Source organism: Pristis pectinata, chromosome 19, assembly GCF_009764475.1.
Source record: "Pristis pectinata isolate sPriPec2 chromosome 19, sPriPec2.1.pri, whole genome shotgun sequence".
NCBI classification, from domain to species: Eukaryota; Metazoa; Chordata; class Chondrichthyes; order Rhinopristiformes; family Pristidae; genus Pristis; species Pristis pectinata.
The window spans coordinates 30,816,886-30,843,363 of record NC_067423.1 but is presented as its reverse complement, the minus strand read 5'-3'; the positions used below and the strand labels follow the sequence as shown (position 1 = coordinate 30,843,363).

The window sequence follows — 26,478 nt, the reverse complement described above, 5'->3', positions numbered from 1 at the left end:
ATGTTGCTGTCAGTGCTCAGTTTTGACCTGAGCAGGAAAACAAAAATTTGTAGCTGTTTATGTCTGTTCTTGAAGAGTAGAATACATAACATTCATTAACAATTTATTCAATTTTTAATTGTGATATTTTTCATAACTACAGTGTTTTCACAGAATAAACCTCAAAAGATGATTATTAAAAATCTGAACTTAATTTATTGACTTCTTACCAGTGTAAGCATTTTTGAACACTCACCTTTCTTGGCTGTCCTAAATAGTCGTGACAAACTGCAGGAAAGCCAAAAGAATTGTTTATAAATATGTAAAAAAAACATATCTGTTCTCTTCATAGTATCTTTGGAGCAAATTTGATTTATTATTACCTCCCAGTGACCAGCCTATGGTCATTAATCATTGAGAACTGATTGTCAAAATACTCATCCTTGGTTTAAATAAATGGAACTGAATTTCAGAGACAGAATACAAAGCACTGGCATACAATGTAGTGCATCTAGAGCTACTGACAGTTAACACATTTCTCATGAATACTTTAACAGGCAGAAAAAAAACCTACTCTGGAGAAAGTAAGAGCACCAGAGTTGAAAACACACTCTGCTTTACAGTTTCTTGCAGTGTGCCTTTGTGTTATCAAATCAGGAATCTCCCACTACTCTGGAAAGAAGAGTAGTTTGGAGAGAAGGAGGATGAGAGGTGACTTGATGGAGGTGTACAAGATGATAAGAGGCATAGATCGAGTGGACAGTCAGAGACTTTTTTCCAGGGTGACAATGGCTAACACAAGGGGACATAATTTTAAGATGATTGGAGGAAGGTATGGGGGGATGTCAGAGGTAAGTTTTTTTATTACACAGGGAGTTGTGGGTACGTGGAACGCACTGCCGGCAGAGGTTGTGGAAGCAGATACATTAGGGACATTTAAGAGACTCTTAGAGAGCCACATGAATGATAGAAAAATAGAGGGCTACGTGGGAGGGAAGGGTTAGATTGAGCAGGATAAAATGTTGGTACAATATCGTGGGCTGAAGGGCCTGTACTGTGCTGTAATGTTCTATATTCACTAAAGATATGTATTTAAATAATTGTCTATTATGTGTAAAAGGCAAGATATTTTCTTTTACATAACTGTAATGATGAGGAGATATTTTTCTGGGCCACTGGCTTGCCTGGTGGCAATGAATATTGGGCAGATTCATTTTTGGCTTGTGGTCTGGGCTTCCAGATACCTGCTGTGCCTAGGTGATCAATATTCCCAACCACATATCCAAAATGAGATCTTGCAAAGTAATAGTGAGCCAGATGTTCCACTGACCAATAATGGACCAAGTTTGCTGGTCATTGGCCCTTGAACTGTGTCTCTTCCAGTATGGTGCTGGGTTACATTTTTCCCCTCAGGTGGCCAGCAGACCTTGAGGTCTTTCCGAGTTCTAGTGGCTGACCGTGCCTCCAGAATGGCTTTGACTGCCATGGAGGTCCCTCCTTTCTGCTCACAGGCAGTTAGAGATGTCATTATGATTGAATATTTATCAATATGTCTAATATTTGCAAATATACAAAAAACACAGCCTCATGAAAAACATTGTTAAAGGAATTTATACTACTTAAAATATGAAAATCAAAACCCCAAGAGATATTTGCACTCATTTAACTAAATATACAGTATTTAAAATTACTTAATTAAATCATAAATCTAGTTACCATTTATTTCCATGTATCTGTACTAGGCTTGAACTGGCACAGACCCAGTGGGCAGATTTCCCAGCCCAGATGCAGGGATATCTGAGAACATTTGTGCTGTTTCATTGGATGATATAAGGATTCCATCAGTGCAGCGCAAGGCTGACATTTAATTGGAGCAGAAGATTGACATCGTTCTGCCGACCAGTGTCCTGCCAATTAACTATGAAAAAGGTGGTAGGTGTAAACTGACCTGCCGCGTTTATGGCAGAAGAACTGCCCCTTTCTTTATATTCTAATATGCACCTTCATATTAGGATGGACAACATTCCTCTTTCAGCCACTAAAGAAATTTGATCAATATGTCAAATCTACTAAATCTGTCAAACCCAGCCCATAATTCCAAGTTCAAGACCCTTGCATCTTGCAGAGATAATGGTGTACATAGCAATTGGAATTGAGAGTATATTGCTTGAAAGGAAAGAATTTTTCTGCTGCTTCAGGATTTAAAGCAATCGTGACATTTGGGAAATTGGCTGAAGCGATTCCTAGCAGCAGCTTCAGCAGGTGTCTGTTCTGAGAATGAGTCACATGAAATATTTCTCCAGGGTGTCTTCACTGAACAGCAGCATTGACTGTGTAAGATGAAGAATAGCAGGAAGTGGCTGGCAACATGTCTTTCTGCTTCAAATATGCTTATCAATTTTGATTTTGTTTGCTTTGTTATATGGTCTATTAGAGCGATAGACCATATAACAACTGTGAATTACAGGGTGAGGTGGGAGATAAGCTGGGGCATGGGCCCATTTCAATAATTATCTAAAAAAGATGCAGGATTATGAAAGCCTGCACAAATTCTCACCCTATAACTTAATGGACATATGCATCCCTCCGAAAATATGGCAATTTTGATTTCCTGCACGTTCTTAAGGAGTACGACGAACATTGCGGCCTTCCAACAACTGAAAATGAAAATTAAATAAACCTACCTTCACAAAAAGGAACACATTTGGAGTTGTCTTCTGAAAGAATCAATCCATCTGGACAAAAGCAGCCTTCCTCGGCTGTGCTGAACTTCTCTCCAACTTTCACCTCTCTGGAGGAAGAAACAGAGTCTATGATTTAATTGTCCAGGGATTTAAGACATGGAATTAATTAAACATTATTATGTCTGAAATGTTATGGTTCTTGACAGATAACTGCCAAGAATAGCTGGGATTTTAATTTTAAGTTAGAATATTTTGGTAATATACTTACTTATTTTCACATTGGTCATCGTTCTTGGTCGCACATGGCTTGTACACTAAACCTTGATCGCAGGTATAATCTTTAGTATTAAAAAAACTGCATTAGTACAAATATGGACAAAATGTCTAAGTATGAAGGAATTTACTTTAAATATATATTATCAAAGTTCTGTCATGTTGGCAAAAGTCCAGCAGCAGTTTGTACCATCTCGAGGATGCACTGCAGCAATTTGCCAAGACTTCTGAGACAGCACTTTCCAAACCCATCGTCAGCTGCAAGCACAAAGGCAGCAAAAGCTTGGGAACACCGCCACCTGGGAGTTGTACACAGCATCCTGACTTAGAAAAACTGTAAGGTGTTTGTACGTTCTCCCTGTGTCTGCGTGGGTTTCCTCCGGGTGTTCCGGTTTCCTCCCACATTCCAAAGACGTACAGGTAGGTTAATTTGGGTTTAAGATGGGCGGCGTGGACTCGTAGGGCCGGAAGGGCCTGTTACCACGCTGTAAATAAAATTCTAAAAAAATTCTAAAACAAAATATTGCCGTTCCTTTAGTGTTGCTGGGTCAAAATCCTGGAACTCTCTCCTTAACAGCATCGTAGGTATACCCACACCTCTAGGACTGCAGCTGTTCAAGAAGGCAGCTCACCACCACCTTCTCAAGGGCAATTAGGGATGGGCAATTAAGTGCTGGCTCAGGCTGTGAAGCCCACATCCCTTGAATGAATAAAAAAAATCCAAACTTTCATCTTCCACATATCTAGAATCCCACTTTCACCACTTTGGTACCAGATAGGACATGAAGCCTCCAATGAATAATTTTTATATATCCTAAGTAAGGTTACAAAACAGACTTCCAGACAATATGGACCCTGAAATAAGTGTCGATAAATAGACTCAGGGTATCAAATCCCAAAGGAATAAAACACTCTTAGAGCCTATATCATTGGTCCAACAAAAGTATTCATTTTTGTTACTCTGTCTCTTTTTTAAAATAGTTTTCTCTCCTCGAGGACTAATCATGAACAGACAGTTTGAAAAGATGCAAATTGATGGCATTGAATGCTTCACATTCGGGAATAAGTACATTTAAAATTAAGTTGCTGGTAGCTCTGGGGCCAGAATGCAGCACAGTGACCTGGCAGTTAGCTCTGGGTTCAATCCTAACCTCGGAAGATGTCCATGAAGTTTGCATATTCCTTGTGATTGCATGGGCTTCCCCTGGGTGCTCTGGTTTCCTCCCACATCTCTAAGATGTACTGTTGGATTAATTGACAACAGTGAATTGCCTCTTGTGTAGGTAAGAGGCAAAGAATCAAAGGAGGATTGATGGCAACTGATAGAATAAGTAGCAGGGCTACAGGGAAGTGGGAAAGGGGAAAATTGGATTATAGTGTTGGGAACTGACATGGACTCTAATGGTCAAATAGTGGCCTCCCTTCCTGTAATAAGAAAGAAACATTAGTCCAACCATCCAGCTGTTTAACATAGTGCATTGTATTAATCTTAAATCATTCACTTTTAAAGATTTCATTTGACAAGATACCAACATTAACAAGTTCTGAGGAATCGGCTGGGTCATTATGGATCACACAAGATATGGGCCAGCAGAGTGCCATAATTAACAGGTCATGGCAAAATTGCAAAAATGCAGAGTAGGTTTGGTCAAATTTCCATGCAATTCTTGGTGTCTAATTCTTGGTAGCTGGAAGGAATCATTTTCAGTAGAATACCTGTACCTCATATATTTGAGTGGCTGCACAAGGGAATTGTGCAAGCCTCAAGCCTAATTCCCCAGAGCCCACAGCATGCTTGAGCCAAACACTGGATACAGTTGCAAATCATAAAAATAGTTTACTTTGGCAGAAAATAGCAAGTCATCGCACAATGCAACTTTGCCAACAGGGCAAACTGGGAGCAATGCACCTTCCAGGAAAATAAATTAACTGGGTCACTTCGTAGTACTGTTATGTCCATTACCCTGTTACAGAAACTGTGCTATTGAGTGCATTAACAAAAAACAGTTTACTACTGTCTTTTTCTCATGACCATTCAAGAGCCATGCGTTTCTGCATATATCCCCGCAGAAAGTCTATTAGATCTCATGGAATGAAGTTGAGTAACAAAGAGAGCTATCCACCATTTTAGAACGTCCAAACAGCTTGACATAAAATAGTTTCATCTGAAGTTACTCGTGGAGATTTTGTAGCCATAACTAATCATCTACTCATAACAGTTTTGTTCTAATTAATAGTTTTTAGCAACTGTGTAGAAAATTCCTGACCATATATCTTCACAAAGGCTCAATTACAACCATGTCACCATTTCCAGTACAGATCAATTTGGTTAGAAACACTGCTTTTTGTATCTTGTCAAGTATCCTCTGTATCTGGAAGTAAATACATTTGTGTTGTGAAGTACCTGATTATCATCCAGAGTTGTGATACTTACTGCACATTCCATTTGCAGAACTCCTCCAGTCCACACACACACCCACACTTGCACAGGCCAAAGCAGCAGCTTCCAGGCTACTGCAGTCAATAGTGGAATTGAGAGCACAATGGTCAAAGAGACAAGTCTTCACGAACTTATCAAGGTCTATCTTCCTTCTGCATTTTTCAAATGGCCTAAATAATGATAAAAAGAGTTCTGAAAATCCAATAAAAGGGATTTGTCACAATAATTTTGTACCTTAATCAACTTAGTATATGCAGGTTTGAAAATTGAGATAAGTTTCCATTAATTTCAATTTTAATTTATGTATTTAGTTCTTTGGTTATACTTTACTGATCCTGAGTTTGCCCAGCCTACAAATTAAACTGAAACATGTTTTTAGATTTGTCTCAGATTTATTAGTCACATATTTCTGACAACTTACCTATTAATTTGTTTCACGGCTAATTTTACAGATGTTTTTCTAGTGTATTTTTTGAAGACTTAGCCCAAAATTTCCATCACCTTCCACACTAAGTGTGTTTCAGGTACAATGACCTCTTCACATGGATGAGGAAACTGGCCAAACAGCTTTATTTGCATTATATAGACGAGCTTAGGGCCTCAACTGCAACCCCGGTGACAGTTCACTCATTCCAGGAGATAAAGCAAGATTGGAGGCTGCCAGCAGACTATTAGGAGGTGGTTATACAATTGCTTGGGGGTTGAGCATGTGCTCGTGGCCTGGAGTTTAGCCACAAAGCCAGAGGCAGCTGAACGTAGTGGTAGATACGGTGGCAGCTTTAGACTTACATTTTTGCTGAAACTTTTAAGGCCAACTCAGTTAAGACCCAATTTGAAAACAGGTTTTAGGGATCCACTCTACATAGGTAATAGGAATAACACCTGTTTTTAGCAAATTACAACAGCAACACTCTGCATTATTATATCTCAAGTACAGTTAATATCTTGTAATGCTTCACAAGAATCTTACCAAATAAAATGACAAGAGATGCTTTTAAAACAGGCGATCAAAAACATCCAAGTGGTAACTTTTAAGTAGCTTCTAAAAAGTGGGGCAGAGATCGAAAGATGCAAGGTGGCAGGTAAGGAATTCCAGGTCTTAGGATTTTGGCAGCTGAATGCATGGCTGCTAATTTCAGAATGAGTGAAAAATCTTATCAGAAATGCAGCATTCCCTCAGCTCAGCAATTGATACTAGATATAGTGCTCTCATCTGTGACTCAGAGGCAAGAGTTATACTCACTAACCCCTGGTTAGGTAGAGAGAGGAGCAGACAGAAAAAATGCAGATGAGCGTGTAACTCATCACAGTCATCTATTCTGAAAGAAAATAAATGGCAAGAATGAGGGTACTTACTCTTCTTGAATGATATCACAGATTGCACTCTCACTTTGGCATGCTGGTGTTGGAGAAGCTGAAGTGCAGGGCACATTAGTAGGAGCTGATCGACAGTAAGGTTTATTGGGATCATCAACTTTCCAATCAAATGCAGTTTTGTGACAACAGTCAGAAGACTCAACCTTGCCATTTTTTCTAACACACTGGTCTGAGGAGCAGGATCCTAAGATAGGAAGAGGTATTGTGTATTATTGTATGAAACAATAGTACAATAAGAGGTATTAATAGAGGTATTATTGTACTAAACAAACACCAAATCAGCAACAAAATTAGTATTGCAATGTATAATTTTATATGACTATATACAGTCTCAGAGCTCATACCACATTGGCCTTGGGTGTTATTAATGAAGTATTTTTCAGGCACTCTGATCCTAAAGGCATTCTGGAAAGCAATAATTTCTGTTCGAATGTCAGGAATAGAAATATGTGTGCTCCAGCCCAGTTTAGTAATGTGAAATCCTTCTGAGTTGTAGGGAAGCCTCACGTTATTTCCATTGACTGTTAACTGGAAAAAAGGAAGAAATATAATAATTTTGAAAACAGTCCCGAAGTACCAATGACTCATTGTACATTTTGTGGGGTGTTGTGATCATATCTATTGGTGATACATATTATACAATTAATATCCACTACAAAGTAATTTCTGACAATAAAATAATTAAATTGTCCACTTTAAACAGTTTGTAAAACAGCTCTGGAGTTAATATGTTTAAAAATTAAAAGTTCCATAATATAATTTTGCAAGGCTGTTTAATTGCATTGTGTATTATTTTTCAAGATAAGATGACCTTTCATAAGGTGGCAATGACCTTATTGAGCTGCTGCAGTTCATGTGGCAAAGATACTCCCTCAGTGCTGGAAAGCAGAAAGTTTTAGGATTTTGTCAATAAAGGAACAGTGATACATTTCAAGTCATGATGATGTGCAACTTGGAGGAAACTTATAGTTGGCAGTATTTCTGTGCAATGCTGAACACAGATTTGGGATGGGTTTTCATTGATCATCTGGCAAGTTGCTGCAGTACATTTGTAAATGGTGCACACTGCTTGATGATGTGAATAGTTAGGGCAGAGCATTGGGTACCAATCCAGCAGGTGACTATGTCCTGTTGTTTTTAAGCACCATTGGAGCAGCATTCATCCAGGTGACTGAGTAGTCTTTCACTGTCCTGACTTGTGCCTTACAAATGGCAGAAAAGCTATAGGGTATCAGAATGAAGTCATCCTCAAGTAGATTCTCAGCCCCTGACCTGTTTCTTTTATTAATGTGGCTGGGCCACTCTCACAAAGTCACTCACTCTCACACCACCTGTTGAATCATCTGCAGACTGAGGCTATGATATAGTCTGGAACTGAGTGAACCAGATGGAACCCAAATTGATCATCCTCTCAGTTCCTCTCAGAAGTGGAGGATGAATTTGCCAGTTTTGAGAGGAATTACCAGTGATGAGCACATCCCCAAAGAAGGAATGAATTTAAAAAAAAGAACATTAAGCCTTGGTTAGACCACAGCTGGAGCACTGTGAGCAATTCTAGGCACCAGCGATTTGGGAAGACACATTGGCTGTGGAGGGCACACATTGTTTATTTATCAAATTGATACTTGGACTCCAAGGGCTAAACTACGAAGAGAAATTACATTATTAATTCCACGGTTTTATTCCTGATCAGATAGATGGAATGTCTAAGGTTGGTAGAAAAATTAAGCCAGACTTTCCAGGAGTGAATTTAGAAACCACATTTGCACATAGAATGTGGTAAAAGTTTGGAACTTCTTGCAAATGGCAATTGATGTGAAGTCAGTTATTAACTCTTAATCCAAAGTTGATAGATTTTTGTTGATTAAAAGTATTGAGGGAGGTGAGGAAAAGGTAGATAAATGGAGTTAGGTAACAGATCAGCCTTGGTATGTTTGGGTGTAGATCAGGATAGAGGAGCCAATGGCCTACTCCTGACTGCATGTTTCTAACTTAGAACATAGGCAACACATATTAAGGAACTCACCATATATCCATCCCCATTTGAAATATGGACAACATTTCCATTGTAAAAGATAATTAAGCCCTTTGGACATGACTTTTTTATGAGGGGGAGGCAAAAATAATTATCCACCAGAACTGAGAAATTGTACTTTGGAACTTTTTCTTCCACAAGCGTATATGTGCAATTATCAAAGAAGTTGTACAACAGGCCGCCAAATGTCTTAAAATGTGGATCTCCCCATACTTCACATTCACCTAAAAGTAAATAAGAATAAAATATCAAAAGGTCATTAGTGCTATAGGATGGATCTTCCACCTCTTGGTGGGGGCGTAAAGCAGGCAGGATGGGATCATCTGATGTTTAAATAACCAGCACATTGCAAATTCCAATAAAAGGGAAATGGGGCAGCGTAGGTGACCAATCCATTAACAATGGATTTATGTTGGACAATGTTTTATGTCCCAACCAAAGCCAAGAGCTCTCTGCATCATTTAAAGTAGTTTCAATTTGGCAGCAGTTTGAACAGATCAGTGATACTTACAGTCACATTCCCATTGCTCACAACATCCGTTTTCAGTGTGAACTTTCACAGGCTCAATATCATTATGACATATCGGTTTAACCAACTCTGGACAGACAATGGGATCTATTTTAAACACATCTCCTTTTATACAAGTAATTGTTGTGCAGTTTTCCTTCCATGACTCCAAGCACTAGAAAGAATATTATAAATACAGTAAGTAAAACTGATTTAGGCAAAAATATAAAGATAAGGCAACTGTTACGCAATGCGGGCAGTTTGAAAACAATTAATGCAGGAATGAATTTCCTGAATCTGCAAGCTAGAAAATACTTGGGAATGCAGAACTGACAGCTGCATTTAAATTATAGATTATTTCCCTCTTTCAGTCATAAGTGCAGCTTTACAGGAGCAATGTGTTGCTGAACTAAGATGACATGAGAAAAACAATTCAAAAATGTAACACGGTAACAGTTATATAGCGGCTTTAGTGTGGTAAAAGAGGTGGAATGGTAACATGGGTATCACTAAGGCTCTTAATTTAAAGAGAGCTTAGTAAATTTTATTCTTCTCAGACAATAGCAGGTGGAGAAACATGTTTTTGCATGCATTGCAATTTCCCCATGGCACAGAGTACCACCGAATGCACCATATCCTTTAGCACACAATTCATTTTAACTCCGCTCTGTGATGAACATAAGAAATAGAAGCCAGAGAAGGCTATTCAGTAAGCATATGATCGATCTTTTACCTTTGTGTCACTTTCCTGCACTAGCCCCATATCCTGTCATCTTCTTAATATCTAAATGGAATCAAGTGTCCTCAATGCTCAGCTGTTGTGTAACTATAGACAGCCAGTCAATGCCTAACATTTAGGGGCACTGCACAGGTTACATTTTAATTACTATGAGAACATAAAGGACAACAAATCTGGTGGCACACCAATCTGTGGACAATTGTGCAGCATGCTTATGATAGGCAATGTCAAAAGGTGGAATATGATATACAATGATGCATTCATTGATACTTTGATGATGCATTTGAAGCCACTGAACTTCTCACAAAATAGTATTGAGATCCCGGGGCTTGATTCCTAATAGTGACTATGCTATCTGTTCCTACTGTCTGCTGAGTGTGTGCCTCATATGGGGCACACTGTCTACCCTCAGAAATAAGACATATTTCCTCTTTTCCAACTCTTCTACCGAGTGCAGTGTCCAAAAACCTCAGAGCCTACTCTCTAGCATTCTATGCCTATCTTCAGTGCTACTCAGGTCAGCTTCCATCATGGGACACTGGCCGGGATCTGCTTCAGCAACAATGCTCATCCCAATGTTGTACATTGGTTTCTAATATTAAGGGTGAGGAATCCACACAACCACATTGACAGAGGTCCAGGATTAAATTTAGCAAGATGAGCCATGCACTCTCAGTACTACAGCCAAGTTTCAGTTTAATTTTTACTTAATACTGCATAAAAACATCATTTTACACTGATGGAGCTTTATGGAGGCAGCATTGCAGGAATTCAACACACTGTGCCTGGAATCGTATGCAGAAAAGCTGCAGTTCTGCATGAATTCAGAAGTTTTGAATTTCCACAGAGCTGCAGGGATTTCCTGTCCATGCACCAGCATGGTATTCCATTGGACTCCAGCAGAGCAGCGTGTACTTCCATAGATTTCCCAGCATTTCCCAGATTTCCCAGCATTTACACTGGGAAATCTATCTGCTGGACTTTTTCCAGATTAGACCTGGTGAAAGTCCAGTGAGTCCATTCACTTGAATGGGAAGGTACAGCAGCAAGGGTAGGAACAAGATGATAAAATCAATTTTAGAAAAAGTTAATTGAGTTGAATTAAAAAGTATTTATTTGTTTTAATTAAAGAATTCTGTGAATATCAGAGGAACTCACAAACAGAGAAGTGAGTCATTCCAGGAGAATGACTTAACCATCAAAGCACTTGTGCCATCAAAACACTTGTAGGTTAGGATTGTCCAGGGTCTACCATCTTATGCCAGATGTGCTGTGAAAGGCTCAGAGCTGTGTTGACCTGAGCTGTGCTGCACTGCATGGGAATGGTGAGCAAATCTGTGCTGGCTTACCACTGGAAGGCAAGAGTGGGTTTACTGGACAGGCGACCTGTGAGCTTGTGTGGCTCGTCAGTCAGCAAAAGATCAGATCCATTATAACAAGTTCTTCGCTTGGTGAAGAACTCTGATTACCAGGTGCACATTCTACTTCCTGTACACTCCTCCCATCACTTAACCTTCAGAAAATATTAAGAGTATAAATTCACTTCATTTGAAATGTGACTGGATTTATTTTAAGGTAGAACAATTCATCTGTTTCTGGAATTAAAATTGCATCTCAATGGTTGAACACAGTTAATGTTCTACTTTATAGAACTAGTTACATTTCTCTGATGATAGCCCTGGCAAATGGATTGCTTTGCATGACTTAGGATTTAGCTGAAGATTACTCTAAAATCTATCAAAGTACCTACATCATGTTAACACTGAGTGAGTGTAATAATATTCAGTTTCTGTAGGGTCTCTTCAAAATGCTAAGAGTAATTTAATGTAACTATTTTAAATGAGGAAATTGAGCAATGATTGGTAAACTTTCCAACTAAAATATGTCATTTTCACTGGTGATGATCAACATGACTAAGTTTGCTTAATTATGCTCAATGACACGAATAGATTGTTAATGTTCTAAGAATCAAGTCAAACTTCCTTACCTTCCTTGGTGGGTCTGAAGTGCACCAACATGATTCTGGAGGTACTACTGTGACATGACTGATTTTGGGCTCATTGATGGTGGGAACTATTTTGGACTCAGAGACTGGGGGTATTACTGTGGATGCAGCAGTTGTGGATGTACTTTGTGTTGGCTCACAGCACACTCTAATTCTATAGTCCAAGCACATGAAGTGATTCTTGGGACTCTGCTCAGTATAATTGCATATCAGTCCTTTCTTTATATCACAAGTAACAATGTCCTTTGTTTCACTTATTGGCTGCTGTGGGAACTTGACAGCTTCACAATCGATGTTACTTATTTTATAGGGGAAGAAAGGACACAGCCTTTGTGGTAATTCTTCCAATAGTTCAGAATCGCCTTTGTTCTGAATAGATGGTGTATTTCTGTTAAACCAGCGTGACCATTCTCCATTGCAAAGCAGTTCTGTGAAATAAAAAAATGAGCCTATTAACTTTGTCATAGATATATAAACTCAGGTGAATGTTAGTTTATCTTGGTCTTTTGCTCTTCAGAACCTGTTCTGAATCTAATCCAGACAGAGATGGCTCATTTCTCTCTGGCTGTGGATGATATATGAATACAAGGCAATCTCTTCACAATTCTTAAAGTGCCTAAATTCTCAGAACAAAATTGCACACTACTGAAAGATCAGTAAATTGCAAGTTATACTCAACTATGTCAAAAGAGTGATAGATGGATGCAGCAGAAATTTCATATTGGTTTTGAAGTTTGTCTTCTCCCAAGACTGCAAAAATGGGATGTTGCTGGATTGGAATGGTGTGTTATTCACTGTGACATAAACGTTCCCAAGTTGAATGTGACAAAGCAAGGTGCAAAGAATCTGAAGCTATCCTTTGAACACTGGCAGGTTTTAAGTAACTGAGTGTTGTGGTGAGTTTGAAAACTCACCTGCTGCTACACACTGAAGGCCCAGGCTATTTTAAGTGCTCGGCCTCATTGACATGTTTTGGTTTATTTGCCTGGAAGTAGTAAGAACCACAGAATTTGACCTTCCTTCAGAGAGGACTGATCTGCTTGAACATAACGCATCTGTGATCAGCTCATTCACATAAATTACTTGCAGCATTTTCTGAAACTTTAGTCTTGGCAAAGTGGTATTGGTGGGGGAATGGGCAGGAATCAATTAGAAAACTGAAAGGTCAATGGCAATCAAAGGAACATTGCCACTTAGTAATTAGTTACAAGCTGGAAGAAAGACTCGGCATCAGCTTTCTCAGGCATCATTACAACCTCAGTGGAGTTGACTGAGTGAAATTGGCCAAATACTGAAATTACAGAAAAAGACCTTACTCATACATGAAATATTGGTTGTTACCATTCGTGGTGGTGCTAATTGCTTGCTTCCCAGTTGTTATCACTGTTGTGTATCTTCCTGAAAAAAAACATAAAATAATCAATTAGCTGTGGACATAAGAAAGTAAAGGCAAATATTTCAATGGAGCTTCAAATGATAACTTCATGGATACATCTTGAGTTGACCAAATAAGCAGGTTGTTTTTACATATGCTTGTGGACTTTGAGCCATACACATTCGTTCCTCTTCTTCTGTGGGTTCTAAGTTTAGTTCTGCCCTTCTCCTTTAAGGTATTACTGCATTCCAGTCAAATGCAACCTCCCCAGCTGCCTGTCTTTGAATTAACATTTTATGCTGGTTGCTTGCTCACCACATTAAAATCAAAGACCAAAACTAAAATGGATTGATCACCTCTTTGCTTGATATTGGAAAAGTCCCATCACCAGCTGCCCAATTTCAAACCTCAGGTCAAAAGGATAGCTGATTCTGAACCTTACAGATTTCCCTGGGCTCTTGTGTAGTAACTTGGTTTCCCCAAGTTTCCACTCCAGTAGAGTATCCTCTGCTAGAGATCCGTGGTGTGTGTGAGCAGGCAAAGAAACAGCATGACTCCAGTCAATCAAAGTGAAAAGTCCTCAATGTGATGTGCAGTGCTAAACCAGCAAATTAATTTAAATATAATTAATTGCAGAATTGTGTAAAGGAAGTAAAACAGCAAAAAAAATTAATAAACAGTTAAAAGAGGCAGAAAAAAGGATTTTTTTTTCCTTTTCTGAAGGAATGACAGTCTCTTCTGTCATTCTAGACATTCTAAAGGAATAACAGTCTTTACTCGTTAAGTTCAATTCTCAGTGTCAAAGAGAAATTCAGGTAAATCAGTTTATTATTGTCACATGTGCTGAGTTACAGTGAAAAAATCTGTTTTACCTGCCATCCATACAGATAATTTCATCACATTAGTACATCGAAGTAGTACAAGGGAAAAGCAATAACAGAATGCAGAATAAAGTGTTACAATTACAGGGAAGGGGTGGGAGGGGAAGGGAGAGGATGGGAAGGGAAGGAGAGGGAATAATTGGAATTGGTTTATTATTGCCACATGTACCGAGGTACAATGAAAAACTTGTCTTGCATACCATTCATACAGATCAATTCATTGCACAGTGCATTGACATAGCACAAGGTAAAACTAACAGAATGCAGAATAAAGTGTAACAGCTACAGACAAAGTGCAGTGCAGGTAGACAGTAAGAAGCAGGGTCATAACAAGGTAGATTGTGAGGTCAGGAGTCCATGTGCCATTACAAAGTGATTTCCTCCTGAATGTATAAATCTAATTTCTTTTGCTTTGTTTAATGGGTAATTATTGGATAAGTACAGCAACATCATACTGTAGCCATGGAACACAACAGACCATCTCTTGCATGATCATGGACTTGTTTTTTTTTGCACTGATGTCTTGTCTTGCACAGTCTTTTTCTTTTCTGTCTTGTATAATTTATGTTCCATGTGTTGTCTGAATCTACATGTCTGTGATGCTGCTGCAAGCAAGTTTTTCATGGTACCTGTACCTCATCATACTTGCACATATGAAAATAAACTTGACTTGTTTTGACTTGACATCCCACACATTTATCAGCAAAATAGTGGGCTAGAGAAACATTTGGAGGAGCTGGGCAAATTGGACCAGTAGCTTCATTATTCCATGTTTAACTGCACAGGTGAATTGCAGAGGTTGCTGTCCTACTTCACAATGTTATTTATTGATATCCTCACCACAAAATCTAGATCATTTAAGCCATTTGTCCAACAATTTAAAAATGAACATTTTAGGGACAGTGTCATGATGTAAGGGTAGATTTTCTGATCTCAGGGAAGTCAGTCTATAAAGGGCGGGAGTTGGTGAAAGGTTGGCTGGCAAGGTAAAGTTCCCAGTGAATGACCCATGAACACTACCTCATTATTCCTTTTTTTGGACTATTTATTTATTTTGTAATTTTTAGTAATTCTTTGTCTTTGCACTGTACTGCTGCTGAAAAACAACAAATTTCACATCATATAAGACTGTAATAATAAACCTGATTCTGATTCAGTGTGTTGTGGGAGGTTTACTCAGTCTGGTGCTTTCCTTACAGGTCAATGGGGACAGGATTTGTCTTCACTCCAGTTCAGCAACTTGTGCCTCCACCGAGACACTTAGAAAAATACTCCAAATTCCAACCCAATGTGAACAAAGTACTCCCTTCAGATTTTACTTAGGACTGGAGAGCAAGAGAGGACATGATGTGAATTTGAGGGGATGGAGAGAAGTTGCAGAGGGGAAAATTAGAGGCTCAAAGGAAAGAGATGGGGATGGATGCCCTGGGCAGGGAAGGAAGGGTGAGTCCAAGTGCTAGAGAAAGAGTGTGGTGGGGTGGATGTTAAGGCTGCAGCGAATGAAAGGAGGTTAGAGCGTGGGGTGGGGGCAGACAGAGGAGAGGATATTCAGGGTAAAGGACTGAAGATAAGAGTCATTACAGGAGGGATGGATGAGGAGGGGGCAGTTGGCAAGGGAAGTGCATCTGTGCCAAAGCTCACATGTATGCATGCACTGAGAGGTGACTATACATATGTGGATGTGTGTATGAGTTAGCATCCATGTAGCAGAGCCTGGTGTCCTGTCTACTTGAGTCTTCTAGCATTGACCAAGACTTCACTCTGTCAAGTTTATATAGCGGCCAGTGTGCCACAGCTAAACCAAGTTAAAACCTCCTTCTGCAACTGGATCCTCAACTTCCTTATCGGGAGACCACAATCAGTGTGGATCAGTAATAACATCTCCTCCTCACTGACAAACAACTCAGGCACACCTCAAGGATGTGTGCTTAGCGCGCTGCTCGACTCTCTCTACACTCATGACTGTGCAGCTAACCACAGCTCAAACGCCATCTATAAATTTGCTGATGACAGCACTGCTGTTAGTAGAATCTCAGATGGTGACAAGGAGGTATACAGGAGCGAGATAGATAGATGGTTGAGTGGTGTGGCAACAACAACCTTGCACTTAACATCATCAAGACCAAAGAATTGATTGTGGACTTCAGAAAGGGGAAATTGGGAGAACACACACCAGTCCTCATTGAGGGGTCAGTGGTGGAAAGGGTGAGCAGCTTCAAGTTCCTGGGCGTCAACATCTCAGAGGATCTATCTTGGGCCCAACACAGTGAGGCAATCATGAAGAAGGCATGCCAGCAGCTGTACTTCATTAGGAGTTTGAGGAGATTTGGTATGTCACCAAACATTCTTGCAAATTTCTACTGATGTACAGTGCAGAACATTCTGACTGGGTGCATCACTGCCTCGTATGGAGGCTCCAATGCACAGGATCGAAAGAGGCTGCAGATGGTTGTAGACTCAGCCAGCTCCATCATGGGCACAACCCCTCCTGCCATCTAGGACATCTTCAAGAGGTGGTACCTCAAGAAGGTGGCATCCATCATTAAGGACCCTCACCATCCAGGACATGCCCTTTTCTCATTACTATCATTAGAAAGGAGGTAAAGGAGCCTGAAGACCCACACTCAATGATTCAGGAACATCTTCTTCCCCTCCGCCATCAGACTTCCGAATGGTCCATGAACACTATCTCGTTACTCCTCTTTTTGCACTATTTATTTACTTTTGTAACTTATAGTAATTTTTATGTCTTTCTGTACTGCTGCTGCAAAACGACAAATTTCTGATTCTGAACATGTCATCCACAAATACCTTACACTCCTCAAAACAAAATTCAGGACCTGAAATATCAAGACACTTACGGACAATCCCAACAGTCACAGACCTGAACATTGCTCTGTTATCACAGTCTGAGAACTCAGTGATTATGTCAAAGCTGTTGAGTGAGGCACAATAGACATGACATGGCCAGCTCAAAGAATAAGATCACGGTCATGTGATGGATGGTGTTGATTGTACTGAACTGATCTTTTTGTCTAAGTCATAGTCATGTATTGTTGTTGAGGCCACCCAGGACATTATAAATTTCAATCATCAGTTCAGCCAGGTGAAAAGGCACTGGATCTAAAAGTTCCCCACCTTCTAATGCACCTGTTCTTGTAAGGAGGATGTATCACAAGGGGAGGTGTACCATCTGCTGGTGATATTTCAGTTTAACCTAAGCTGTTTTCAATGAGCCAGAAAACTCCGAGATAAATTAAATTTGTGAATAGGGAAAGCACCATTATGAAAGACAGAATAATCTCTGAGTCATGATGATTGACAGGCCTGGATTGTCCAGCAAATGGTTTCACAGTTTTGTTGTTGACATGCTTTTTGACCTTGCTAGAAACAATACCAGCAATACAGGTACTGATGACAACCACATCAAGCCCCAGCTTTGTGCTGAGTCAATTTCCACAAGTCCATTATTTCCTAGGGCTTTTACTCAATTAGTAAGAATACATGAACTTCATTGATTTATTTCACAATTTGTTCCTGATTTGTGTCAATGATCATTATGTTGGAACCCTACTGGGCAACTTTATATGCAGTGTGCTTTTGTGAATTTACTGCATTTAAAATCAGGAATGTGGTCACATTATTGGTGAGATCCTGCAATAACTTCATTCCACACAATTCCACAGATCCTAACGGTGCCTTCTGTCTTCTCTGTGTTAATGATCTGAGCCCATATTACTCATTGCCATCTGGGTAAAGTGGTTTTGAAAATACCCAAGAAACAATCCTGGGATTTATGTCAGTTAAGGGTCAAAATAACCAGGGCCATCCAGCACAGATCTCTCATGAGCATACAATGTTGGTGGGAGATCCAGGCAATCACATATTTCAGCCAGTATTCCCTATTCAGGCATGTGTCTACTGCTGTTTCTAATCACTGGGAATAGAATTAAACAACAAACCATTTGATATATTCATCAGCCACTTTTTTGAAATGTGCATGAAAAACATATTGATTTGCACTGTAGGAACTCTATGATAGCCCAGAGGATGGTAAAAGGAAACCAGGTATTCTATACAATCATGAGATAAATTCTAATTATGCTATGTCATGACTATAGTTAAAGAATATTAAACCAAAGTGACGTTTTATTGCATTAGTATGCAAAAAAGACGAGTGAAGACAAATGGAGACCCCTCAAAGTCAGAAACAGGGGAAGTTATAAAAAATAAATGGTGAACCAAATGAACAAATACTCTCATCACAAAGGAGAGTGCAATAACCTCCCAGAATGTTAGGGAATCTAACTTCTAGTGAGAGGGAGGAAATGAAGAAAATCAGTATTAGAAGGGAAATAATATTAGGGAAATTAATGGAATTGAACATCAATGAAGCCCCAGGGTTCAACAGTCTGCATCCCAGGGTACTTGAGAAAGCGGCCCAAGAAACCGTGGATGCATCAGTGGTCTTTTTCCAACATTCTTTAGATCAGTTCCTGTTGATTGGAAGGTAACTAATGTCAAGTATGCTATTTGAAAAGGAAGGAGAGAAAACAGAGTAGACCAGTTGGCCTGATATCAGCAGAGGGAAAAATGCAAAAGTGCATTATTATAGAAATAATAGCAGAGCATTTGAAAACAGTGACAAAGCGAAGTTAACATGGATTTATGAAAGGGCTAATTAATGCTTGATAAATTTCCTGGAGTTCTTTTTGAGGATGTAACTAGTAGAGTGAATGGGGGAGAACAGTGAATGTGGTGTGATCGGACTTTCAGATGGTTTTTAACAATGATTTTCAGCTGCTGAGAGAGAGAGAGAAAGAGAGAGAGAGAGAGAGAGAGAGAGTGTGTGTGTGTTGGGGGGGTATAATTCAGATGGAATTCTGCATTTATAAGTAATGTCATAAGGTTTTTCACTGTATTATCCAGCAGATATCAAAACAAAAGGTGGCCAGTCCTATATTTACATTTGGACTGGGCAATGGCCCTATGGGGTTAAGGTGCAGATAGTACATCATGCAGTGTGATGGTTTGGCTGCACAGATTCTTCTTATTCCTTGATAAGGTTTTAGTGTGATAAGACTTAATAACTAATATTTCAATAACTAAAAGAGTGTAATTTAAATTAGATTATAATATACACTTCACTCTTGGAAGTTTACTTGCCAGATGCAAGCACATGGAATTGTGGTATGGAAGTTAATGCACACGGCAGGATAATCTGTCAATGGGTATCCAGTTTCCTGATTGCTATCAGTTTTCCTAAATGCTCTGTCAGAAACACAATGTTTCAACAGCTGGTCCATAAGTAACAACGTAATGACCTGTGATTAAAAAACTGTTAAATGAAACAATGACAAAAAGTAGATGATTTGGAATCTTGAAAGGCACTTTTTCTGCACACAATTACAAACCACATAATGATACGAAATTATGCACTTGTGCAGGCAGGTTTGGTTTGGTGTGGCGCAGGATGTAAATCACCGTCACTTACCAGGTGTTTCGTTGGTGATTGATGCAGATGCAGTTCATATCTTTGTTGAGCAAGGAAATCATTTAAACCAACTGCATTCATTGCTGTTTTAAGCCTTGTAGACTAAATCTTTATGGTGTTGATATTGTCTACTGGGCCAATGAATTGTGTCATTATTGCTGAATGAATTTGATATCCCTTGAAGTGTCCCAGCAGCAGGAAATTGTCGTGCAGCCTTGTAGTGCATTGCATTTCTTGCATCAATTTTTGGCAGCTATCAAACTTAGACCAATTAGTATTCTAAGCACAACAACCGCCATCTCTATAAATTTATTTTAGTACAGAACAAATGCAATTATTTAGTGACTCCGAAATTTCACCTCCAAATTCACGCACGTCATGCTCCTGTTTCTATTCATTGTGAATAGAAATGAATTGCTGCCCACACTGACCTGTCTGCCAGTCATTTCTTGATTATATGGTCACCATAGTAGTTAAGGACCAGAATGTGGTTTTAACTTGATGACACTTTCATTTAGTTTTGAGAGATACCTTCTCATAGTCAACTAATACAATTACACCTCAATGCTGAAAAGAAAACCAAGATGATGAAATCTGAAAAGGCATTTTTTTTCTGTACTCAATTAAAAACCACCGTAATGTTAAGAAATAATGCACATGTGCAAGCAGACAGTGCAAGATACAAATGGTTGTCACGTACCAAGTGTGTTGCTGGTGGTTGATGTTGTTTCAGTTGGTATCTCTGTTGTTGTTTCTATGGAGAAAGAAAATCATTTCAACTAATTGCATTGATTGCCCTGCACTGTTTTACCGCTCATTGGTTATTTGGCCAATCAATTGTATTATTACCGCTGGTTGAATGTGACATCCCAGGAAATGTAGCTACCTGTAGTAAAAACATCAGAAACAGAAGCAGAAATAGGCCAGGTAGCCTCTTGCATTTGCTCCTCCATTCAATAAGATCTTGGGGATCCAATCTTGGCCTCAACCTGACTTTCCCATTCTCTCCCCATGCTCATTTGGTACCCAGTCAATCTTCATCTTGAATATATTCAATGATTCCACCTTCAAAGCATTCTGAGGGAGAACTCCAAAGATTCACAGCCCTCTCAGAGAGGAAATTCCTCCTCCATGCATCTGAAATGGTCAACCCTTCATTCTGAAACTATGGCCTTACTTCCAGATACCCCACAAGGATTCATCCTATCAATGCCCCTCAGAATTTTACTTGCTTCAGGAAGGTAGCCTCTCAGTCTTCTATATCCAATGAATATAGATCCAACCTGCTCAACCTTTTCTCATGTGTTAGCCCTTAGGAAGGTGGGATGAAAAAATAATGCTCTATGAAGGAATCTACTGTTCTGAAGCCAGCTAACTCCTTAAAACAAGAACTGCAATTGCTATACTTGCATTTGGTGCGATGAAAATAGTTGATGGGATGAGATAACAAAGATGACAGAGGAAAATTGTTCAACTGATTCCCTGATATAGTTTTACATTGTTAATACTGAAGGACAAATATTTTTTAAAACTAAATGTGCGTTCTTTACAAGGAATAGATACTACAATGTACCATTTTGATTTGGAGCTTCACAAATCGGAAACATGAAAATGGATATTCCTGATTTGGACCCTGCCCTGCTAATGGTTGAATCAGCAAGAAAAATTCTAAAAGCAAACAACAAAGCAGAAATGTTTAAATAGAAGAACGAAAGGCCTATTGTATTACCTACTCAATGACCAATACAGGTTTGCAAGAGTAGAAACAGGCTTTACATGATATAAGTTCACCATCACTTACCAGGTACGTAGTTGGTGATTGATGTGGTTTTGGCCAATATCTCTGTTGTTGCTGTTGTTTCTATAGAGCAAGAAAAAAAAGATTTCAACCCCTTCTGATCCCTGAAGGTGATATTTGTCTCCTTCAGTTTTGTAGACACCACTGTTTGAAGCTGAATAGAGAATTGTAAAAATGAGATCTCTGAACCACAACCTGACTCTGCATGAATTACTTCAGTGAAGAAATGGTGGAGCTGTTGAATATATTTGTCAGTGCTAATACTGAAGTTCCATTGGTTCAGAATTCTTGCTATTGAGCGACAATATTAGATTACTGTTACCTGGTGTAGCTCCCCAGCATTAATTTGCTGAAAGAATCCATCCAACCTTCAGCACCCAGGCCCTGCACAGCCACAGAGCCTTCTGCAGCACAGTTAGCACCTCGTGAGGGGTCCAGTAGCAGTCCTACTCACAGAGCAGCTGTGGTAACTTGAACTGCCAACTCAGTCATACATTATGACTGAGGAAATTGGCAAAACTTGGGAATAGTCAAAATCTAATTTAAAAAAACTTGAAATTGTTCAAATGTAAAACCAAAGAAATGTTAACATCATAGCCCTTAGCCACCATTCCCTTGTTTGAATCAATGGGGAAGCTGTCTGCTTGCTCTTGTCCACCCAAGTTGTAAGAATTGCACAATGTTGGAGTGGACAATTGCAAGGACTGAGGCTCCTCCAATGCTCTCTCCGATGTCACTCATAGTCTCACTTATAGTCCACCCTCCTATTTCTGTTGACAGAGCAATTAAGTTGATGTTTTCATTTTAATTTATTTAGTTCTTTAAATATAAAGCTATATAATTAACTTTGGCTCATCAAAGTTCACACTCCATACAGTCACTGGGCACTGATCACTGTGTTAAAGCATGGATACAGTTGTCAGAAGATCAATGGCCTCACAAAGCGGTCAAGATAAGTGAATGCATCTTCAAATCACAATGTCCTACCTTGTCAATGCAAGCAGCATTAGTTTCATAGAGACATACAGCACAGAAACTGGCCTTCCAGCACACAGAGTCCACACCAACCATCAAGTACCCACTTCTGCAATAATCCTACCATAATTCATTTACATTCACCCCACATTCCCATCAACTTGCCCCCCTACTGATTCTACCACTCATTTACACACAATTTACAGTGGCCAACTAATGTTCCAATCCATACGTCTTTGGGATGTAGGAGGAAACGCAGCACCCAGAGGAAATCCATGTGGTCACTGAGAGAACATGCAAACTCCACATAGGCAGCGTTGTAGGTCTGGATTGAATCCAGAATGCTGAAGCTGTGAGGCAGCAGCTCTACGAGTTACTCCATGCCACACTAGCCATTGCTCAATTTAAAATGCTCCAACAAACTCTGTCAATCAGGATTTATACCCAACATCAACATGCTTCACTTCCCCTTCACATATTTAGCAATGTTGCAAGCCTCACATCTGACAGGCTGCACCCACACAATGATGGCACTGCTTGCTTGGAGCTTCTCGTGTCAGGAATGTGGGTGTTGAAGTTATGCATATTGCAAACAAACTGCCGCATGGATTTACAACATAATGTCCAGAGTAAAAGCATTTACAAAGCAATTAATTACAAAGAAAATTTTGGGGTAGAACCATGACAGCCATATTTTGTTACCTGCTCATGACAGAGTGCATAAATTTATAAACCAACACTTGGGTGGAGACTGACCCTTGCAAGGTAAAATCCTGCTATCACTTAACTTGAAATTGAGGATGGTATAGCAGAGAGCGCAATGGAGGAAAATTTTTTAATGCAAATAACGTGAAAGAATTGTTTGAGATGGGACAAAAAGCTGCAAGGTTTTACCTACTCAATGACTTAGCATAGGAAGAAAGGAAATAATGCTCATGTGGAGACATACATGGTACAAAATATGCATCCCTGTTACTCACCAGTTGTGTAGCTGCTGGTTGATGTCGTTGCAGTCAGTATCTCTGTTGGTGATGTTGTTTCTATACAGCAGGAAAAGAAGTGACTCAGATGGTTATAATGCAGATATGGCTGTTCGATTCTGTACAAATTATTGAATCAAATTAATTTACAAATAAATGAACTAACTTACAGGATGTGGGGGATTACCAGCAGTGCTGGCATTTATTTCAGTCCCCAAATGCTCCAGTATTGCGCAGGCAGTTAACAATTTCTTTACAAGCTGCCACTCTAAGTTCCCCTCAACTCTCTCACTGAGCTCCCTGGCCAGCACTGTGAATCGTATCAATCTCTCTCTGTCCTGCTTGCTGTATCCAGTGCTGACTCTGTCAGTGGATCAGCCAACACTGCTTCGCTCCACCTCTCCCAACAGAATATCCAGTCACTTGTGATCAGGAACGCGGTTATACATTAGTTTATTGTGGATAATTGAATTAATGTTGTATTATTTATGTAAACTCTACAGACCCAGCTTTCTTAACTGAAAGCCAGTGAAGATCAGCAAAGAAGGGTGATGGTGACGGGAATCTAGTGTGATTCACGACACAAGTGGAGCAATTTTAGGTGATCCCAAGATGGCAGAGGATTGAAGAACGGTGGTCAATCAAATGGCATTAGGATAGCTGAGAGCAAATGAAATAAACATGCATGGATTTGGAATCGGGAGATACACAAACGTGGAAATAACCATCTGAAGTGATGGTGCAGATAAGTGGGCCAAAGCTCATCTTGGAGTTGTACATGACCCAATGGTGACCCAATGAACCTTGATTTTAATGGGGGCTGAAGACAATGCCTTTGTTCTTCTCACTAATTAATTGGATGAAATTTTCTGCTGAAAGTTGAATCATCGATCTGGCAATTAAATGACATTTTAAAGGAGAAATAGAGGGCAACGTCAGAGGCAAAATATGGGAATGGGTGTAGAAGCAGAGACATCATTTTCCTTCCTGTCACTACCCCACTTGGGCTAAATTTCCTCAACCTAATCCTGAAATTGGGTCTTCCTTTAGTTTCTCTGCTGCCTTCCTTCATGCCTCCTGCAGCCCATCCTGTCCACAGTTCTGCTACAGGTGAATACATGGCTAAGTACTGTTGAATGTGTGGCAAAAGAGCTGGTGAAGGAGGGTGGGCTTCAGATACGTGGATCATTGTGCCCTCTTCCAGGGCAGGTGGGAACTGTAGATGGAGGGGTTGTACCTCGACTGAAGTGGCATCAATATCCTTGCAGGAAGGTTTGCTAGTGCTACTTAGGAGGGTTTAAACTGGCATGGCAGGGGATGGGAAACAGAGTAATAGGTCAGCAAGTGAAAAGATTGAAGTGAAGGTAGGAGTTAGATCAAGTATGTCTAATAGGGAAAAACAGGCAGGGCCAGGTTAATGAACACCATGGGTCTGATGTATATTTATTTCAATGCAAGGTATATTTACAGGCAAGGCAGATGAACTTAGAACATGCATTAGTACGTGGTACTACGATGTTGCCAGTACAGAAAATTATTGACTGAAAGGCAAGAATGATAGCTCAGTGTTCCAGGGTTTAGATGTTTCAGATGTGATATAAAGGAATGTTAAGTGGGGGTGGGGGGGTACACTATTGATCAGGGAGAATATGACAGTTGCACTTAGAGGAGACATCCTGGAGGGTTAATTCAGTGAGGTTATGTGGGTAGAGCTCAGGAGTAAGGAAGGTGCAATCACTATAATAGGGTTATATTACAGGCCTCCCAAAAACCAGCAGGAGGTGAAGGAACAGAAATGAAGGAACAGAAATGAAATCAGATCATGGAGATCTATAAAAACAACAGGTTATTGTAGTCCAAGGTTTTAATTTCCCCCAGTATTTACTGGGACTCCCTTAGAACCAATGGCTTAGATGGAGCAGAATTTGTTAGGTGCATTCAGGAGGGCTTCTTGAAATATCTTGTACATAAGCAGTATCCAGGGAAGGGGCAATACTAGATTGTACATTGGGAAATGAGCCTGGCCAGGTAATTTAATTTCAGTGGGAGAGCATTTTAAGGACAGTGATCACAACTCCACAAGTTTTAAAATAGCTATGGATAAGGATAAGACAAGACCTCGAGGCAATGTACTAAATTGGGGAAAGGCTGATTACAACAATATTAGGCAGGAGCTGGGGAGAGTAGATTGGGAACACATGTTATTGGGTAAATCCACATCTGACATAAGGGAGTCTCTTAGAGACCAGCTGATTGGGATTCAGGACCAGCATGTTCCTGTGAAGATGAAAGAAAGGGATGGCAAGATTTGCGAATTTGGGAAGTGAGTTCAGTAAAAAAGTAGAAGGAAGTTTATGTAAGGTTCAGGAGTCTGGATCTTTATCCCACTTCAGCAGTCTGGACCGAAACTGAAAATGGGATAAAGCCCTTGAGGAGTATAAAGGAAGCAGGAAAGAACTTAATAAATCAGGAGAGCCAAAAAGTGGCCATGAAATGTCCTTGGCAAATAGGATTAAGGAAAATTCCAAGGCATTTTATACATATGTTAAAAATAAGAGGGTCGCTAGGGAAAGGCTAGGTCCACTCAAGGACAAGGGAGGAAGTTTATGCCTGGAGCCAGAGGAAATGAGTGAGATACTAAATGAGTATTTTGCATTGGAATTCACTAAGGACAAGGACATGGATGATGGTGAAATCTGGGAGGGATATATGGACATTTTAGGGGATGTTAATATTAAGAAGGAGGAGCTATTGGGTCTCTTGAGAAACATTGATACATCTCCAGGGCCCGATGGATCTATCCCGGGATACTGAGGAAGGCAGAACAGGATATAGCTGGGGCCTTGGCAGAGACCTTTGTATCCTTTTTAGCCACAGGTGAGGTTCCAGAAGACTGGAGAAGAGCCATTATTGTTCCTTTGTTTAAGAAGGGCAA

The 26,478-nt window shown here is 39.8% G+C and overlaps 1 protein-coding gene across 1 annotated transcript in view; it reads right to left on the bottom strand.

Moving 5' to 3' along the window:
* Positions 1 to 26,478, bottom strand: part of LOC127580611 (mucin-2-like) — a 95,218-nt gene that overhangs the window by 9,238 nt on the left and 59,502 nt on the right. The window contains exons 36-48 of the mRNA XM_052034232.1: positions 23,544 to 23,603; positions 21,592 to 21,651; positions 20,491 to 20,544; positions 13,382 to 13,438; positions 12,023 to 12,468; positions 9,300 to 9,471; positions 8,780 to 9,012; positions 7,098 to 7,281; positions 6,733 to 6,937; positions 5,371 to 5,546; positions 2,932 to 3,001; positions 2,664 to 2,770; positions 236 to 267 (exon numbers count right to left, since the gene is read on the bottom strand). Coding sequence (XP_051890192.1) covers positions 236 to 267; positions 2,664 to 2,770; positions 2,932 to 3,001; positions 5,371 to 5,546; positions 6,733 to 6,937; positions 7,098 to 7,281; positions 8,780 to 9,012; positions 9,300 to 9,471; positions 12,023 to 12,468; positions 13,382 to 13,438; positions 20,491 to 20,544; positions 21,592 to 21,651; positions 23,544 to 23,603 — 1,856 coding nt within the window. The remainder of the gene's footprint in view (positions 1 to 235; positions 268 to 2,663; positions 2,771 to 2,931; positions 3,002 to 5,370; positions 5,547 to 6,732; positions 6,938 to 7,097; positions 7,282 to 8,779; positions 9,013 to 9,299; positions 9,472 to 12,022; positions 12,469 to 13,381; positions 13,439 to 20,490; positions 20,545 to 21,591; positions 21,652 to 23,543; positions 23,604 to 26,478) is intronic.